The following is a 20,137-nucleotide window of genomic DNA, read 5'->3' as shown; positions in this document are numbered from 1 at the left end:
GTGCAGATCAAACAACTGTAGAAAAGCACCACGCGAGTCACTCCAGTCACACACCCCAAGCATTTTGTTGGAGAACGTAAAATAATTGTATGCACAGGAAGAAGAGCTGTGACATTTCTTGCTGGTGAAATTACTTCTATCCACCTTCAGTATGCAGAAGATGATAAATTCATCTATTTTTTTTTTAAAAAGATCAGTCTATGACTCTCCTGTGCCTTGGAATAACCTTTCAAACAGTTTGACTTGAAAAGAGATCCTGATGTGCACTTTTCTATGAACCTTTTTGGACCACAGAGTCTTGTGATGTGTATTCCTGCCATGAATGTTGTTAAGCATGAAACTGCAGTTGTTCGGGTTTACAAATAAAAGTGTTATTAAAACCCACAAACCTTCCATCAAGTTCAAAACCAAGAATAAAACATGCTGGGCCAGCTTCTGAAGATGCCTCTAAAAGAACAAACCCAAGTTAATTCCATTATTGACCAATACAGTAGTATCTCTTACATATTGGGTGAAGTAGAGATCAGATATTTATAGTTTAAGCAAATGTAACTGGACCCACAGGAGACAAGTCATAATTTACACTCGCTATCTCTCATCTCAAAAATGGGGTAGCTGTAAAAACTTTTACTATCAGAAAACATGAAAACAAATAGTAACTATTAAACCTCTCAAGGAAGTGATTAATATAATTCTAAATCACACTTTTTCATAGAAATATATATATTATCATCTTAGCTCTTGTCAAGTGCCATTGCAAGCCAGAGGTGGGATAAATCCATGAGAGGAGTTTATTGCTATTGCTGCATTAAACAAAAGCTACCAACCCAGGCACAATGCTTTTAAAGGACAAATGAACCTGCTATCATGTTTAAACTTTTCAGGGACAAAACCTGGGTTTTCCTTGGTCTGGTTTTGGTCATCTCAAAATGAGCACAAGATCTTTCCCTGAACTATCATTTAAAATTCACATTGGCCAGCCTTTTCAGTCACGGCATCAAAGAGCATGCTCAGATCATCACTGCCCAGGCAGACACTATGCACCTCTGGAAAGGGGCAGAGAAGCTGCTCTAGGAAGAAGGCCAGAAAGAGTCACCAGTTAAATTCCTACTGCCTTCCTCCGCTTTGCCACCTTCTTTTCCAGTGGCTAGTACCATTTTCAAGACATAGTGAAACCCCCGACCTGTTCCCATTAGAAGCTAGTTCTCTCAGTCTTGAGGTCCTCAAAGCAGATAGACTTGCTTTATCTGTACCCCAGTGCTTCTGAAGAGATGAGGGTATAAACACATTGTCTTCTCCAGCTCCATCTCAACATCCAAGATGGCATCAAGCACAATGTAAATGACAATGTATTATGATAAAATAAATAAGAACATAAATGATTAAGTATGATGTCCACTTACACGCAGACTACTAGAAACTTTGTGTAAGTGCTACTTCAAGGGTATGTGCAACCAATAGAACCTTTAATTCTCAATACCTGATCCAACCTTGTATCTCAGTTCATAAATGTACGAGACTATTTCGCCATTATATGTCAAGTATTGGTCAACAACACAGCAGGTTCATTAATTCAAAAGGTAAATTGTAGTAAAATGATGAGGGACTTTGGCCCATTTTAGACTCTAAAATGTTCTACCAGTGCAGCAAACAGCACAGGTGCTAGAAGTGGGTGCATCCTTCCATTACTAGTTCTCTCTCCACTGACTAGTTATCGCTCACAGCAACTGGGGAACCGAACCAAAACACACCACAAGGAAATTCCTCTTGCATTCCATGTACATTGTGAGGGCACAGAGAATTCTGGAAGGCTCCTGTAGCTGCACAATTGGAACAGCACAAGAACCCATCTTAAAAACATTACGCAGGCCATGTGCAAAGTCCACGTCTGCAGTTTAGTACCACTGCTTTTCCAGGCTCAGAGACACTGTGACTGCCCATCCTAGTGGAACTCAGCAGAATCATGCAAGGGGTACATACTTTGGGCAACCTTCTGTATTTCCTTGGCACACACAGTGCTTTCCTCAATGTTATGCTTTAGCCACTTATTGCCAAGTATGTTTCTGCACTGTCCCAGTATTTTCTGTAAATCTTTTTTTCAAAATTGAATATAACAAGCGACAATGTGGATTTTACCACAGCACTGAAATAGCACAAAATCCCAACTGTATGTTGCTACATGGTAAGATTAGTAACTAATAAAATACAGCTATATTCCCAGGTAACACAAACCACTGTTGGTAAAACTCAGCAATAAGCTCTGTCTGAACTCTGAGGTCAAGTCCTTGGTTTTCTTAATTGAGCAGTACAGCTAAAGCATCGTACTTTTCAGACTACTTCTGTCTCTGTATTTAGTTTAAACGGTCTTGTAAGTTCGATTCTACTGATTCCAGTTTTGTTTTTAAACTACTTCGGATTCTGTCATCACAAGCCTGAATTCCCCTCCAGAAACTGTACACAGAAATCAGCTTTTGCAGTGTCATGTGAAAGACTAGTCTTCTTTCTGTTAGAATAATATTTTTGCTATTTCCTAATGCTGATTTAAAACTACCACTTCATGGCTTTACATGCTGGGTCCACCATTCACCAGCATGAGGTGGAGACTTCAGTCTGAATGTTCTTGGAAACTGGTGAAGCAACACGTACACAATGTCAACGTTATTTAGCATTACACCCTGTGACAATCTGCTTCCCTAAAATCAAAAGATCTTGAACAGGTTCATGCAACCACCTTTTAGTTCTTAAAAAAAAAAAAAAGCAAAGCCAAGATATGAAATATGTTTTATTTTATTAAATCTCTCATGGTGTTTGGGTTTTGTATCAGTTTCTTTCAAGCTGGTACTTGCTGATATAATGTCTCATGGTGGTTTGTCTCAGGATCCAGACAACTGTAAATAAAAAGTGCTTTTAGAAAGGTTTTAGCCTTGCAAATGTGCAATTGAGAGTTTATAGACACATGACAAGTTAACTTATCTGATAGTTTTAAGGCAAGACAGGCATTAATAGCTGAATGAATTTGCTTAACTTTATTCAGACAAGATTAAAGATGCCTTCAAGCACAACAGCTCACAACAAGCGGGTAACAAGTTGTTCCATCTCTCAAGGAACTTGGAACAGCATTAAAAATCATTTTTCTGTGGCTTGCAAGTGTCTGGTACCTGGTTTGTGACAGGAAATTGTTTACGAAACTCACTTTATCTGTATCCTGTCTCAAGCCTAGGTTCAGAAGTCACACAACATTTAACTCATTTGCAAGTCAGCCTGTCTCATCCTGTTCTGTACCATACATGGCTGAAAGGCATCAAATTCCTTTAGCAGTTAAGATTCTTAAATTATCCCCAAATCCTTGTACTCAGCTTCAGTTACAAATGTGCATAGTCAATGTAGTTTAACTGTCCTTGCTAAATTTAGCTTTGTTTACAAGCATTCACACACAAACTACACAGAAGATCTTTATACATAAATTATGTGCTGACCACTTTTTTAGTGAAGTCAGTGTCCAACCAGGAGAAACATTAGCGTAAGAAAGTCCTCTCTGTAAACAGCTATAAACTGGTCTGTCATGCTACATCAGCTGGCTTCAAATTCTCAGCCACTGTCATAACTAACACTCACAGTGTAGAATACCGTTAGGTATTTCTCCATACGGTAGCATAATCCCAGGCTGATGAGAGATGGAAGGCTGCTGTCAAGCAGCCTAGCAGAATTCAAGTTTTATGAGGCCTTTCGGAAGTACAACTATGTCCCTCTTGGGAAACTGCTCAACCATAGCCTTGTTCAAGTAGATAAACTTTGTCAAGCCCCCGTCTACCCAGAAAATGTACAATCTATGTTAAAATGACACCAACCTGTAAGAGTTTTACTCGTCTGCCTGCTGTACTGTTCCTTTCTCAGAGACATAGATACCATCCAAGAATTTCCTGATATCCTTGTTCTTGACTGTAGTGGCTTGCTGGATCAAGGCAGCTGCAGACAAAGCAAAACCATTAGCACAAAGCAAGAGGTCGAAGCCAACTTGCAGCCTTTGTTTACTCTCCAATATTTCTACTAACAAATGAAACTGTCATCTGGAGAAAGGAAATACCAACTTGGAATCCCATTAGTTCTAATGAAAACAGAATGCATTTCACTGAGCCTGCCTTGGCAGCTCAGAAAAAGCAAGTTTTATCACTGCACATTTGCACAACTGAAAAGCTGAAAAGTTTGGTGCCAGAAAGGCCATCAATACTGACTCAAAAATAACAAAGGTCCTATGGACTTGTTTAGAAAAAGTGTAACAAACTATGAAAAGCAATTACAGTGACTAAAGGAAAAAAAAAAGAAATCCGAGCTGTTGTTTACCTCAGGGTTTGAGTAAAAAGACACACAGCTTGCTAAGCTGGTATCTTCAGATAAAAGTGGCTGTACCATTTTATCTTCCCACACATCTGCTTTGACAAACCTGAATTGGAGACCAATTCAATGTCGTTCCCTTCAAGGATCAGCTCATCCTTCTGGGCTTGAGATACTGCACATGAAACACCTACAGAAAGGAAAACACACAATCAGTGTCATTGGTGAAGATGTTAATTAAGTGTACTAAAGAAACTGTATTCACATCCTGTCCCAATTTACACAACTAGAAAGCAGTATTCTTGACAACAATTAGCTTCTATGACTCTGTTAAAGAGTCCCCCAAATCACTTCCAGGATGGTCACCCTCACAGTTTCAGAATCCAAAGATTAGTGCAAGTCATACTCTGGATTGGAAACAACGAAGTGATATTCCCCCTTACATGTGACAACATTATAGCATTAATAACCAACACTGTGTACAAGCCAGAGATTTTGCCATCATGGCTTTGTCAGCTAGGTGGTGCCATTTTCCCCACTCTTATGTTCATTAAGGCAAAACTGGAATCACCCCAATCAGAAGTCATTAAAAAACCCCTGCCCCCCTGACATGTCAAGGACTATGTTTACACTAGCAACACTGCAAAGACTCACAAGGAGTAAACTCTAGGACTTTCAAGAGTCTAACTGGAAACTTTCATTTGCAGGAATAACACAAGTTTTTATAGTTTGATCTGTTTAATCAATTGATGTTAGTTTTTAAGTCAGCACTTTAGTATCTTTGAAGCAAATGCTGACTTAAAAAAATCAAATACAATACTCAATCCACCCTTAATAATCCACAGTAAATCCATATCAAAGCCACTGTAACTCCACGCTGTATCTACCCATGTTTTTGGACAAGTCTGATGTTTTCATCTAAAGTGAACGCAAAAACACCAGTCACACCAAGTGACCCCCCAACACCATCAGTCACACTAAATATCCTTACCCAAACTTTCACCAGAAGTGGAACTATGAAAAAATGGATATGCAAAGTCTTCCCTGCAGTCCTAAAGTAACTGTGTTTCTGACATATTTCGTCTCCACCTTCCAGAGGTTTAACAAGCTCCATCAAATGCCTGCTCTGTTATACTTTTTGCTACAACTCCAAGTATGCAAGATGTAAATCCAACAGGTAAGATGGTAATTTTGAAGGAAATTCCAAATACAACGCTACTTCAAACACCAAATATATGATGTGGTGTGAAACTAGTTCATGTACAATGTTTAAAACCACACCACAAATCTAAAACTAAGCATAAAAACTGTCAAGATCTCACAATGATGAAAGCAAACACTGGAGTCCTTGTAACTCCTATTAAAGGAGGAGTAGGTCTAAACTAGTTATTAGCTACTAGCTCAATAAACAGGTCTAGACTAGTTATAAGCTATTAGCTAGATCTCATTACTAAAAATAAATTACAAAAACATTATTAATAGTAAATCTAAACAGTGGCAAAGATATCATAAAATTATATAAATGCAGACAAACGCTGCTTCAACAATCATTCATCATCTCCTGTTACCAGGAGCGGTACTCAAAGAGACTAGTTTAGAAATCCTAGTTAGATACAGTAAATGACAAAGTATCCAGATAGGCTCACCTGGCCTCATACGCACTCTGCGAATGTACTTCTCTCCCAAGAAGTTTCGGATTTCCACAAGCGAGCCGTTATCCTGTATAACTACATTGATTGGGAAGTGAGCGTACACCGACCTCATCTTGTAACGAAATCCCTATAATAAAAGACATTATCAGATATGGAAGCAGAACGCATCCAAAAGGTAAAACAGATACGTAAAGCTTACTGGAGGTATCTAAACCCAAAATATATTGAAAGTAGTTTCTTAACAAGGGCAAGCCACTCAGCCCCGGAGACTTCCAGAGTTTATTGCTCATGCTTTCTTCCACCTGCAGAACTTGACAGCACGTGCAAGAAAAGCAGAGAGAGAAAGCTACGCTTGGATGCTTAGAAAACCTCTCACTGAAGTAGAAGGCATCCATTATTGTCGGTAACAAAAATGACAGGAATTATCCTATTTCAAAATAAAACTCACCAGCGTAACACCCTTTATCATGTTCTGTACATGGCTGCAAATTGTGCGAACTGTTGCCAGCTCCTTTCTGTTACCCCACCACTTGTCAACACGTAGCTGTGTTGAAAAAATAAATAGAATTAACAAAGCTCTCAGCTGCACTTCAAAACTAGGCATAAAATAGTTTTTGTGGCAAACTAAGAGTGAGAAGTTCAGGTAAATGACTTAAAAACCCTCCTAACAAAAGCACAAAGATACTTTGTTTCACTGAAAGATTATTAAAGGCCCCCTTGCTCAAGCCTTTTAAGTCCTAACCCCATGATGTATAAGAAATATTTTTTTTAATATCTCATTACTAACAAATCTTCAAAAAAGCTGGGATAGATATTTTGACATCTTAAAATGAAAAATGTTTTATCAAATGCTAACACTGCAGAGATTGTTCCAAAATCAGTCTCCTAGGCATTATCTATCAACTCTTAAGAAACATTGTGTGGGGGTTCATGCTTGTGAAAAAGTAGCTGAAATCAGCCATTCTTCCCCTTTTTTTGGTAGTTTTTAAGGTAGTTCGAAAACATTATGCATTATTTAGAAACCATTTCTTCTCCTGATACAATTTACCAATTCTGGAAATTAAATGTAGAGATTTAGTTTTGTCTAGTTCAAACTAGCCAGTTCATAAAACACAGCATATAATGATCAATCACCTTCCCAGTAACTATCTGACTGTAACTACAGAAGAATATCCATCAACAAATTCACTTCAACATATCATAGTGTTTCAAGAATTCCAGTCCCCAAGTAGGTCACAAGGTTCCAGGAAGACAGCTTCTTTCAGAAAAAACAGAAATAAAACGAAAAATTAAATAACTTATCGGTGGCTTAAAATTCTGGTTTAATCTCCTATACTACCAAGAAGTTTTATAGTTAACTGTAAAGCTACCCTCCCACTCTGGGCAGAGAAACGATTTCTGCAGCACTCACCTTCTTGTGTTTCTTCCCCAGGAGGGAGAGCTCCACATTGATGTGGTTAAAATCCCTCCGCAAGGTTCCTCTGGGGCCCTTTACAATGACCGTCCGGCCCTTCAGTGACACACTGACTGCAAATCAGAGACAAGCACACGTTAACCGGCTGCGGAGTCGGCACCACGGAACGCCGCTCAAACGCAGACGTACCTTGCTCGGGGATGTCAACGGTCTGGTTGCTGAGGATGGTCTTCATCCTGCAAGGGACAGCACAGAGACACTGCAGAGCCCCGCGGCCGGGACCCTTTCCCGCGCCCTCTCTCGCACGTACCCCGGAACCGGCAACTACGGAGCACCGACCCGACGCCCCCACCCTCCTCTGCCCCGCCACGACGCCGGGCACCGCTCAACGCCGATACCTCCCGCCCAGGCCCCGCAGGAGCGGAGAGAAGCGGCGGCCTCAGCGCTCAACTCCACAGCGGGGCCCAGCCCGGGCCTAGAACCGCCAGGGGAGGGGGCAGCTGGTGAAGGCACCATCCCGGGGCTTCCCCCGCCAAGAGCCGGCACAGGACTTGGCGGCGGGGCCCGGCGGCGCCCCGGGAGGCTGCCCAGGCCCGGGCGGGGTATCGGGACGCTGCCCGCGGCGGATGGTCCCGGATGGTTCCGGATGCGGCCGCCGGGCCGCGGCTCACCTGGCAGCAGACAGAGAGGAAAGAGACAGCGTCTGACGTCATCACGTACTTGTACCCGCTCCCGGGCCGCCGTTCGTCATCACGCCGAGGTAGCCGTCCGGGAGCCAAGAATAGCCGAGGCCCGATGCGCGTGATCTGGCTGAGGCGGCCAGGCGGGGCGGCCGAGCGCTGGGAGGGTCGATCGGGGGAGCCGGTCCGGCTGCTTGGCGGACGCCGCCATGTCGCTGCTGCCGCGGGGCCGCCGCTGCGGGGCCGCCACCACGGCCGCCCGGCGGCTCCTGCTGGGGCCCCAGGGACGGGTGAGCGGGGCCGTATGCCGCAGCGGGCTGTCGGGGTGCACGTCGCGGCCCGGCAGCACGTAGCGCTCGGGGCGCCCTGGTGAGGGGCCGGGACCGGGGTCCGGCGTGGCGGCGGGAGGCGGTGCCGTTCCCTGGGCCCGGCTGTGGCCGCGCGGTGACAGCGCTGGCTGGGCCCGGCAGGGCTGTCCCCACGGCGGGGCCGGGCGGGAGCGGCGCTGCCCGCGGTGCCCGCGCTCACGCAGCGGGCGGGGGACGGAGCGGCCGCGGAGCCGCTGCCGGAACCGGCTGCCGGGAACCGCCGGGGCTGCGCCTCGGAGCACCCGCACTGCCCCGAAACCTCGCGTTAATCCGCAAGATGTTATCTGTAGCCAAAACCCATATCACTTTGTTTCAGATCAAGATGTTTTGGAAAAGATCGTGCTTTTTGTCAGCTTCCCATGACAGAAACGTTCATTGCATGTTTAACTGAAAGGCAATCGGGAAAAGGCTTACACAAACTCTGTAAAGCCTATACTAAACACCAAAATGACAAGCAGGTTGTTAATATATCGTACTAGCACATTTATAATTCAATAAATTACAGTGATGCTTCTTTTAGGTGTTTGGGAGCCATGTGTGTAACCAGTACAGAACGTGGGGTTCTTTGCCAGACGAAAAAAAAGTGTTTCTGCAAAATGGACCAGACTTACAGGACTTTGTATCTGGAGATTTGGCAGACAAGAGCGCGTGGGCTGAGTATAAAGGCAATTTAAAGCGTCAGAAAGGAGAAAGGTAGTTGTGATCTTGCGGTATCTTGCATGTTTAGTATTAACTACAAAGCGTATAGAATGTATTTTTAATAAATTCTGTCATACCGGCTTGCTAATATAATAATTTTTCAAGAAAGAACAAACACATTATTGGCTTCAAATGCATAATAAAACACAAAGACATGGTGGTATTTTCTCATTTGAGTGCTTGTACCACAACCGGTATTAAATTACAGATGTGCATCAGTAGGTAAGTGTATCCTACTTTGGTCTTGAAAAAATATTATTGATAGAGTAAAACAAAAAAAGGAAGGCTAAATCTAAAAGTGCTTAAAACCCCCATACTTAAAAATTTGATTAGACTTTGTGATAGCTGTGTAACATGTGCTGCCATTAGTTGTTGCAGTCTCCAGTGTGGTACTATTAAATCCCACCAGTACACTTAATAGTTTTAAACCTTCCAAGGAGAACAAACTCCCACTCTTGAAAGTTGGGATGATGATAAACATGGAAGAGAGAAGTCCGTTATGACTATGAATGACGTTAATATTGGTTGCTGAGTTGCGCCAGTTTTCAAGGAACCTTTCCTAATTGGGATCTGTAACAAACTAAAGTGGATCTATGAAATTAATGGACTCTTACCCTGTAAATAATTTATTGATCTTTATGTTTGCTTGATGTTATTCAGGCTGCCACTTCCTCCGTGGCTGAAAACAAAGATTCCCATGGGAAAGAACTACAATAAGCTAAAGAATACCTTGAGAAGTTTAAATCTTCATACGGTAAATCCAGTACCAACCAAGTTTTCCTCTAGAAATAAGGCATTTTTTACAGATACAAAATTATTTCTCTGTAGAGGACAGGCAGAAATCATGTCTTTCATGATGTTCAATGCTGAAACCAAGTGCAATGCTGATCCTTTTTGCCAGCAGTGAATTTTACTCATAAAGAATGAAGACAAATCCAATACACTATTTCACATTTTTCCTGCTGTGATTTTAAGTACTAGCGTGTACTACTTGCATCACCAAATGGATCAGAAGATGCTACATGTGACTGGTTTTAATGGAAACAGACACAATTTCAGCATTACATACATGTTTTGCATGAAAAAAAGATCTAGAAATATATGTATTTCATTAAATGTACCTTCCAGATGGTAAAACATGGTGGGTATGCATGGAGAGCCTTTTTCCTTTTTTTTTTTTCCAAAGCAAGGTCATGCTTTGATGAATCATAGACTTTATGAACATTTTATCAGTTTTAAATTAAAAATGTTAATGGCAATCTGTGCTAGTTAATAAGGCAGCTACATGGTTGAGTTTTTTGGACTTGGAAAGCAGAGGAAAAGAATGGTAATGGGTGTCAGGAAACAATTCTTCCTAGCTTTTCTACTGACATTTTATAGAATGAGATGTAATTCTGTTAATCTCCTTATTTATCATCAATTATGTTTTGTTTGTAGCCTGCTATTGAACTTGGTTAATAGTAATAATTTTCAATAACAGCATTGAAAAAAATGCAAGTACATTTCTGTGTTTTACCTTTAGGTATGTGAAGAAGCACGTTGTCCCAACATTGGAGAGTGCTGGGGAGGTGGTGAATACGCCACAGCTACAGCTACTATTATGGTAAACCATGTGTCTTAAGTACTCTGCTAATGTTTGAGCTCTTTGTAGTGTATTGCTGGATCTCTACTGTAGTGGAGTGGGTTTATTACAAGAAATGCAGAGTAAAGCACTATCCTAGTTTTTTTTTTTGCTTGGTATTGATCAGGTCTGGCTTATGCAGCTGTTTCTCAGCTGAGCAGTAGCGATGTGCATGATGTAAAGGTAGGAATGTCTTTCTTATTTCAGCTGATGGGTGACACATGCACTAGAGGTTGCAGATTTTGTTCGGTAAAGACAGCAAAAAATCCACCTCCACTGGATCCCGAGGAGCCTTACAACACAGCAAAGGCCATAGCTGAGTGGGGCTTGGATTATGTGGTGCTGACGTCTGTGGACAGGGATGGTTAGTATGTTGTCACTCGTGTCTTCCAGTCTGAGCTCTCATGTGCCTTACGTGGGGTAAACACAGACCTTGATAAACATTTATTACTCAGCACAGCTTTTGAAGATTACTATTTTAAAGGAGTTGACAATGCTGACACTTTAGAAAGTTTTTACATATTCTTACTATGTCTCTATGGCTGGTGAAATATAAGTTACACTGTTATTGAACATTAAAGTATTACCATATTCAACATTTTAACTAATTATTTTTCAAGATATATACATACACACTGTGTTCTATAATTTGATCTACAAAAAAAAAAAACACACAACCCCAAAAAATTCCTATACAATACCATTACAGCACTTCCTTCCAAAAACTAAACTTGGAATATACTACAGGTAACAAAACTGAAAGTTGCCTTTTTCTAAGGTTGTAGTAATTCCTTTGTGGTGACACCACATGGGTGCAGAAAACCATTGTAAAGGTTGCTCATTGTGGTGGAAAGTCCTTGTAGCTTCAAAGTGGCTTACAATAAAAGAGCAATAATATATATATATTTCAGTTTTTGTAGAACTGTGTCTCAGATCAAAACCAGGAATAGATAAAACCTTTTTGTGCTCAGACTGACAGTGAACCTAAAGACGGGTAAATTTGGAGTAAACATTTGAAGTCTGCACTAGATGATCATAGTTAGACTTTGTGCAGAACAAGGCTTTGGTAGAATTATTTATTAGAAACCTTTGGCAAGCAGTAAGATAGCACTGGGGTTTGACTGCTTTAATATTTTGCGTTTAAATTTGAGTCTGTAGGGGTTTTGTGGCTCTGGTAATAAGTAAATACATGTATTGAACAGAAAGGTTAACTGAATAATTGAAATGCTTCTAGATATGCCTGACGGTGGAGCAGAACACTTTGCAAAGACAGTCTCCCATCTGAAAGAAAGGTATATCAATAATGTATTACTACCATTATTAAAGCTTTAGAATGTGGTACTGCGTATAGGTCAAAACTACCTTTAGCTGGATTATCCCAGGGGCCATGCAAATACAAAAGTCTGCCATTAGCCTGCATCCCCTTTTTCCATGTTTTTCATCTTTCTCATATAATGCCCCCAAAGCATTTTGTATTTGGATGCATTTCCAATTTAGCCCAGGCTTATTTAAAGCTAAGCACTGGCTTATTTCTTTGAGCAAGCAGCTGTTTTACCAGGAAACGAGCACATAGTTTTGAGGTGTGTTCATTCTTGAAGCCTGGGGCTCGTGCACAGCGGGTGTGTGTAGCAGTGTCACCTCACCATGGAGGAACTCGGGTTTCCCTTCCAGCAGGGAGCAGATCACTTTGCCTTTTCCCGCAATGGCCGTTCCTAACTCTGTGATTGTACCTTCCTGCTTGCGCTGGCTGTGTCGTCTTCACTGCATCAGTGCCCCGTGTGCTGTTACATGGCGTACGTGTCTGCCTGCAGATTTAATTGGACTGACTTCATTTAAGTCTTCATCCACTGTATCCTGGGACTTGAAAGGTTCCTGCAGTGCCCCCCACCTGCCTTTCTGAGCTGAGATCTGGCTCCTGGATGCCAACATTAGATTCCAGGGCAATAACGCAGGGTCATCTTATCCCAGCAGGCAGGATTATAGCTCTGCTGTATTTCGGAGCTATGATATTAAACTCAACCTGCAACGGGCACATGAAAAATCACCTAAAAGCAGTGATATTGATTCTTTAAAAACTGTTGGAATCGCTTTTATGTTTATTATTTGGCTTTCAATCTATTTCAGCTCACACAAGTAAAATCAGGAATTAAGCCAGATGATGTTTTGTTTGAATTGTAATGCAAGTGTTTGCAGAGATCTGTTGGTTTAGAATTGTATCCTGAATTAACTTTGCTTTGCTTATCAGAGCGTCATTTATTTAGTCATGTTTGGGTTTTTGTGGTGCTGAGTGCTTTAGCAACACTCACGCAAATCCCGCAGATGTGTTCATTCCGTCTTTCCTCTCCAGGAACCCTAAGATCCTGGTGGAATGCCTGACTCCCGATTTTCGCGGGGACCTAAAGGCTGTGGAGAAAGTGGCCTTGTCAGGGCTGGACGTGTACGCCCACAACGTGGAAACGGTGCCCGAATTGCAGAGGCGAGCAAGAGCTGCGTGTGGGAGGGCTGCGTGGGGGCGGGACAGCGCCACACGGCTCCGGCTCCGCGGGGCGAAATGGCGCGGGGCGGGCGGCCGGTCCCACTCCCAGCCTGCCCCGCGCGCGGCGCCGCGCCCTACTCGCCGCCCGCCGGCAGAGGGCGCTCGCTCCACGGCCCCGGGGCGGCCCGGGCGGCGGCGGCGGCGGCGGGCAGGGGGGCTGCGGGGCGGGCCGTGCCGCGCCCCGGCCAGCCGTGCTCCAGCGGGGCGCCTCCCATCGCTCGTGGTGCTGCGGGGGTGGCGGCTGGTGACAGACCGCACAGCCAAACCTCTAAACTGGCGTTGTCCCTTTGTAGCAACTAGCAGAGTGCACCTTCCCCGGCATCTCTTGAATTCTGTGCAGCCTTTCATGCGTTTTTTTCCTTTTGTGCTGAAAATACAGGAAAGTGCGTGATCCGCGAGCCAACTTTGAGCAGTCCGTCCGTGTGCTGAAGCACGCTAAAGAGGTGCAGCCCGGCCTCATCTCTAAAACCTCCATTATGCTGGGACTAGGCGAGACAGACGAACAAGTATATTCCACTATGAAATGTAAGTTGGTGGTGAAATATATGCCAAAATCCACAGGTTTTAATGCTATTGTGCTGGAAAACAGTTGAAAGCATCTTTACCTCTACATGTAAATCGATTTGCTGGTGCTGGAACTGTTTCCTGAGCTTTATGGGGGGAAAAAAAAGTTTGGTTATAAAAGATGGAACTTTTGAAATATTTTGCCTTCATGGGGCTTTCAGATTCAGTTTGACAGGTAGATCCAGCTTGTGTTGATTTCAATGGAAATTATAACTTTGTGTTACCATATTAATATTCTTATATTTGTAATACTGTACTAATGGGCTTGCAATGTAGTTGCCTTACTGTGCATTCTTTTTTAGAAATAGTGGACCTGATTGTTTAAAATCATCTATTTCGGCTTATTTAGGTGCAAAAAATACAATTATGCTTGGAGATGTAGCATGTTCTTATAGAGTCATAGATTCACAGAATCATTTCAGTTGGAAGAGATCCTCAGGATCATCAAGTCCATCCATAACCAAACTCTGGCACTAAACCATGTCCCTAAGAACCTCGTCTAAATACTTTTTAAACACCTCCAGGGATGGTGACTCAACCCCTTCCCTGGGCAGCCCGTTCCAATGCCTGACAACCCTTTCTGTGAAGAATTTTTTCCTAATATCTAATCTCAGCCTCCCCTGGCACAACTTGAGGCCATTTCCTCTTGTCCTATCACTTGCTACTTGGGAGAGGAGACCAACACCCTCCATGCTACAACCTCCTTTCAGGTAGCTGTAGACAGTGCTAAGGTCTCCCCTCAGCCTCCTTTTCTCCAGGATAAACAGCCTCATCTCCCTCAGATGCTCTAGGACTTGTGCTTTAGGTCTCTCACCAGCTTTGTCACCCTCCTCTGCACTCTTTCTAGTACCTCAATGTCCTTCTTATGATGAGGGCCCAAAACTGAACACAGGATTCAAGGTGGGGCCTCCTATGTTTTCTTGTAAATGCATTTTTAAGATGAGAAAATTTCACAGTGGTAAGTGAATACAGTGAGCTTCTAAGTTCATAAATCCTATGACATTTCTTCTATATCCTGAAATAATGTCTACCTGGTACTTCATGTACAAAAACCCATATTTAGAATGCAGTGATTCTAGTCTAGTTTTTCTGCAGCTGTCCCACAATCTGGACCACAAAACTAGAGTTCCTGATTTTCCCATTCTTCCTGCCTAGCATTTCCTAACCACAAGAACACAAAATTTCAGATTGGGTGTAATTTGTTTTCAGGCCACTTTCATGGATATATTTGGAGACAAACTGTTACCCACCACATTTATTCAGTTACCCTAATTTTGTTCACTTCCATCCTTTGGGTACAAGTTAAAAAACATGTAAATGTGCTGATATTGAACCAGTTTCTTTACAGAACCATATAAATCTAAACAGAGATTACAGGATAACAGTGAGTGAAATGCTGTAGTCAAAACACCATGTTTTATTCCTATCTGATGTGGGGCAACCAGCACAAGTAACCAGAATATATATGGAGATGTTAATGCAAAATGTGATTCCTCAGCCATCCCTTTGCTCAGAATCCCCCACTAGCTGCAGTGAACAATTCTTCAGGCTAGCTGGCAATCAGGTGTCTGGATTTCCATCTGTAAGTAAACTACCTGAACTCATTTGTTGTATATTGATTCTAGTATATACTCAAACTTTAGTAGACAAAGTCTATGAGATTCTGCAGGCATAAATATTAACGTACATCCTAAGTGTGTGAAACTGGCATGTTGGCAGTTTCCCCTGATTTATAGCTCTTTAGAACTGACTGCCTGTTTTTGGCATGAAGTTGCTTGAAACAGTGGAGAAGTGCCAAGTGTATGTGCATGCATCTGTTTTTTGTCAAGTGAAGGTTCTGACCTAAAGACACAATGAAAAGCAGTAATATAAAAAAGACAAGAGCGTGTCGTCTCTGCAGTCAAACATGTGACTGCAGTGAGCGCAGCGCAATGGTATTGTTCTCTCTGGCTTTAAATGAGATGGCTCAGGTCTTGCTGCAGCGTGGAGCTGCAAACGAGGTACCTGCTACTGCTCCTGGAGGCGGCAGGTTCCCTGTGCCAGGGAGCAGAGGGTGCTGCGGAGTGACCTCTGCAGACCTGGAAGGAAGGAGTTTTCTAATTGCTGACAATCCCTTGTGAACCTTCTGCCACTAACACAGAATTTTGTTTTTACAGTATTGCGGGAGGCGGATGTAGATTGTTTGACCCTAGGGCAGTACATGCAACCAACAAAACGTCACCTAAAGGTAAAAAACCCTTTAATTTACAGGCAGCGTTATGGTCTGTACCTCGCACCATCAAATGTCCTCTTTCTAAATGGAGGCTTTGATACGCATCCTTACAAGTGCATATGTTGGGAAAAAATTCCTACCTTGTTTAACGTAATCTTCATCTGTTAAAACTCTTCACAAAAAATGCCCTCAGCCATCTAATCCCTTCCATCTTCTGCAGACTCCCTACTGCTACTTGCTGCCGTTAGCTGGGGAGACAGCTGGAGCTGAGGCGTGATTCTGGAAAACAGGAGCCTCGGTGTATGTCACTAACACAGCCCTCTCACAGGCTCTCCTTTAATGGTTCCACTTCAGCTGGGGAAATCACCAGTTTCTCCTTCTGTAATTTGTCCAGAGCTTGAGTCTCTGTTCCTGTGTTTCACTGAAATAACTGTTAATGAAGAGATCTGTAGGACTATTATGGAGTTTTAAAAATAATTTTGACAAAAAAGTTTCAAAAACAGAGTGAAGAAAATGCTAAAGCAACAACTGGAAATTGAATTCTAAACTTCTCAGCCAACTAGAAAAAACAAATGAAATGCTTTCTTTTGGTAGAAAGCAGAGAGAAAATGCAGTTTGTGACTTAACTGCTGAAAGTATTGGAGTGTAACATTTTGACCTTGCAATGTAACTGTGTTTCCTGCCATTACATGTTATCTATAGCCATTTTCTTGGCATTAATACCCAATCATAATGAATTCTTTTCATTCAGGTCGATGAGTACATAACTCCTGAAAAATTCAAGTACTGGGAAAAAGTAGGAAATGATCTTGGATTCCATTACACTGCTAGTGGGCCTTTAGTGCGCTCCTCCTATAAAGCAGGTAAATTACTGAAAAGCATTAGATTATTTAGCACATAACATTTTATTATATAAAGTTAAAATGGTGAAGTAATACGCAACAACACTCACTTTAGCTCAAGGACACTTCATATTGTCATCATTTTTTTTCTTGGTATTTTTTTTTTACACCTACTGTCTTCTATAGGTCATCTAAATGCATCAGTATGACAGTAATTGGTATTTGTAGAATTGCTGTGCTGCGTAAGCTTTTTTTTTTTTTTTTTTGCCAAACCTGGTTTGTACTAAGCATGTGAAGCAGGATGAAGGGTACCCAAATTGCAAATTTTCCTTTACATTGTGCTTCTTGGGCACTTCAGGGTTTAATGGGGCCCTTTGTTGTTTGTGATGTAATTTTGTTGCTTTAGGCAGAATTTATTTACAGTGCCCTAAAAATAATTAGGCATGTTTATGGCAGTGCTTTTTCTGACAAACCACTGGGTATTAAATAGCGGCTGATATTAATGGAACTGATATGCAGATCCAACATCCTGCTTTTTTCTAAGGAGGGAGGAGAGAAGACTCATCTGGGGCTTCTCAGGTTGTTTTAATGTCAGCTCGAATGAGATTTATAGCAGGTTTCCCTAGAAGTTGCTGATACTTTATGAAACAGGATTTAATTTTTAATTAAATTACTTTACCTTTGCCTGCTGGAAAGCACAAAGAAGCAGAGCTATTTCATAAAACTGGCATGAGGAAAATCAGGATTTTGAGGGTGGAGGCATCGTTGAGTTATGGGGTTTGTTGGTTTTTTTTTCCACATGCCTGTTGTATGTATTGAAACTCTTGTTTTATAGAATTGAATTACTACAGAATACTGGTAAGAACAATTGTAGAATAGAGTACTTGCGTTAAATGAGAATGTTTATTGTTTTGGTTTGTTTCATTGAAATAACTACAAATAATTTTGGTGCTTTTTTCCCTTTTAATTAGGTGAATTCTTCTTGAAGAACTTGGTAGAAAAAAGAAAGACAAAAGCCATCTGAAAATGAGATTGAGCCTATTTAAAACAGCCAGTTTTAAGGATCCTTTTTTTCAGTGCATAATTATACTCAGTTCCAGAAACGCAGAAGACCGTATGGTGGATGTATGAATAGACTTACTATCTGTCCAGAACACTTCTCCCTCAGCAAAACACTTCACAGTAGTTTACCTTATTCATTCTGGCAAGGCTACAACTACATAGTATTTCCAGTGTTCAGCAACAAGTCAGAAGATAGAACTGATTTGAAAGAGTGATGGAACTGAGGTGGAAGAAATGTGAGCTGGAAAAAAAAATCAGACAGATTTAAGTCAACAGGTTTGATACCACCATCAGCAGTGCTGCAGTTAATACCTGTGAAGATGCCAATAGGTAATTTGAAAGGTACTGATGTTTTGGTGTATCTTACCATTATGCAACAAAAGCTTGCAGGGGCTCTGAGAAATAGAGGAGTTCTAAGAGAGATGGTGTACATGACAAAGGACCAAGTTAGGGCTGTCTTGAACCACGCCAGAAAAAGTATTGTTAATACTTTTTCAAGAGATGGTGTCTCTTACCTGCATCTTAAGAAAATGAGCTGTCCATTCTGATGGCTGACGCTTTTCAGGTGCTTGCATGTCTCAAAGTGTGAGCCTTGATAAATGCAAGGTATCAAGCTGAAGAAAACAAGAGCCCTGGGGGGCAAGACAATGAACCTTGTGTAGATACTATATAATTTAAACCACATGGCAAACTGGAGTTGCCATAACAGCATAAATAGAGCCACCCCTACTAATAAACCCCACTGAGTTGCACAAGTGCTTCTTCGGTATTGGGTTTGCAGAACTGTTGTGTTCTGTACTGTGCTTCCTCTCCACAGCTATCATCATTAAAGCAAAGTCAAATACCCAATGTAAGTGTGCAATGGTTTTGTTTGATCAGTCTGCTTGCCTGCACCCTTGAGACCTGGGGTCTGGCTGTTAAGTGAATGCCAACAAGTAAACTGCACTGTGGATGAGATGTGAAATCCATTGCAGATCATATGAAGCTCAAGCACAAATAAAAGCATGGCTTATGGTGTAGCAGCAGCTGTAAATTCTTCTACTTACAGTCATGATAATTCAAAGTGCATCTCTCCCTAATAATTCTCAGTTGTCTGCTGTGGATGTTAGAAGGAGTTTTTGACCTGGCTTCAGATTTATCTCCATGAAGTTATTTGGGAAACGTGCCAGAAATTTGTTAGCTGATCCCAAACACTCACCACACAGGTAATCTCTATGGCTGGCTATTGTACTTATATCAAGTACTGTAGTTTATAGGAAGGAGAGTGGACCCTCTACCCACCCCTCCACTCAGCAAGATGTTAGAAGGAAGACAACTAATTAGTAAGTTAATATATAGCAGAAACTTCGTATTGTCATGAACAAGAAAAATGAGATAATATGACTGAGGCCAGTGATGCCAAATTGACACTTCACAAAATGAAGGACAGCAATATTAAAGCATTATGAAGACAAATAGCCTTAAGCTAGAAGGACTGCACTAATTAAGTGGTATAATGGAAGTAGAAATTAGGGGAAGAGAAACTTGAGCCATGAGGACCAGAGGGGAAGAACAGAAGTCTTAATAGCTGTACTTTGTAAAGGCAGAGAAAGGGCTTTTTTATTTTAAAGTAATAATAAATTTTAAAATTTAAATTTAAAAAAAAAATCTGAGCCCTAGTCTTGAAAAGACAAGGTGTGCTTTGTGCCAGTGAACACCCTGCTTCAGCTGAAGTACACTGAATACCACAGCAGCGGAAGGTTACCGACTCTGCCAAGGAACTCCAGGACTCCGTGCACAGCAGCAGGCCCAGAGGAGAGCAACATTCACCGCAGGATACCCACACAGTTAACAGCTGCCAGCTGTTATTAGAGATCCTACTATACAGTATGGTTTTAACTTGCCTACAGAGCAGATTTAACAGAATGTTAATGTAGCTTTTGCCAAGTTACTGCTCTTTCAGCACATCAACACCAGAAATACAGAAGAAGGAACTGTGAGCCATACAGCTATTATCAAACCGGGACGAGAGGATATTGCACAGTGATTATCCATGACTTCTTTACAATGAGAGAAATAATGCTTCAGAAAACACAATCCAATGTTATTTCATGTTAGAATTATTTTATGAATTGCTGCTATGCAGTTTGGAAGATGATCTCTCACTTTTACACAA

General features: G+C 41.8%; 2 protein-coding genes across 3 annotated transcripts; one reads left to right on the top strand and one right to left on the bottom strand.

Moving 5' to 3' along the window:
- Positions 1-2,764: 2,764 nt before the first annotated feature.
- On the bottom strand, positions 2,765-8,129 carry RPL9 (ribosomal protein L9). 2 transcript variants are annotated; one of them, XM_080344334.1, is made up of 8 exons: positions 8,070-8,129; positions 7,588-7,634; positions 7,396-7,511; positions 6,433-6,528; positions 5,979-6,111; positions 4,442-4,522; positions 3,849-3,966; positions 2,765-2,888 (listed from the first exon to the last, which is right to left on the bottom strand). In XM_080344334.1, the coding sequence occupies exons 2-7, from the start codon at positions 7,631-7,633 to the stop codon at positions 3,860-3,862; spliced, it is 579 nt and encodes a 192-aa protein (XP_080200460.1). In that variant the 5' UTR covers position 7,634; positions 8,070-8,129; the 3' UTR covers positions 2,765-2,888; positions 3,849-3,859. The 2 variants fall into 2 exon arrangements, with proteins under 2 accessions (XP_080200460.1, XP_080200461.1); XM_080344335.1 differs by lacking the exon at positions 8,070-8,129 and adding an exon at positions 7,797-7,923.
- A 33-nt stretch (positions 8,130-8,162) lies between these two features.
- Positions 8,163-18,823, top strand: LIAS (lipoic acid synthetase). Its single transcript, XM_080344330.1, has 11 exons — positions 8,163-8,368; positions 8,967-9,139; positions 9,806-9,899; positions 10,668-10,748; positions 10,974-11,130; positions 12,001-12,058; positions 13,114-13,242; positions 13,682-13,827; positions 16,023-16,093; positions 16,830-16,941; positions 17,892-18,823. Exons 1-11 carry the CDS (start codon positions 8,288-8,290, stop codon positions 17,942-17,944), a joined length of 1,155 nt encoding a protein of 384 aa, XP_080200456.1. The 5' UTR covers positions 8,163-8,287; the 3' UTR covers positions 17,945-18,823.
- The last annotated feature ends 1,314 nt before the right edge of the window (positions 18,824-20,137 follow it).

The sequence above is a fragment of the Nesoenas mayeri genome, assembly GCF_963082525.1.
Source record: "Nesoenas mayeri genome assembly, chromosome: 4".
Classification (NCBI taxonomy): domain Eukaryota; kingdom Metazoa; phylum Chordata; class Aves; order Columbiformes; family Columbidae; genus Nesoenas; species Nesoenas mayeri.
The sequence above is the reverse complement of the archived record's forward strand: the minus strand, read 5'-3'. Positions and strand labels throughout refer to the sequence as shown.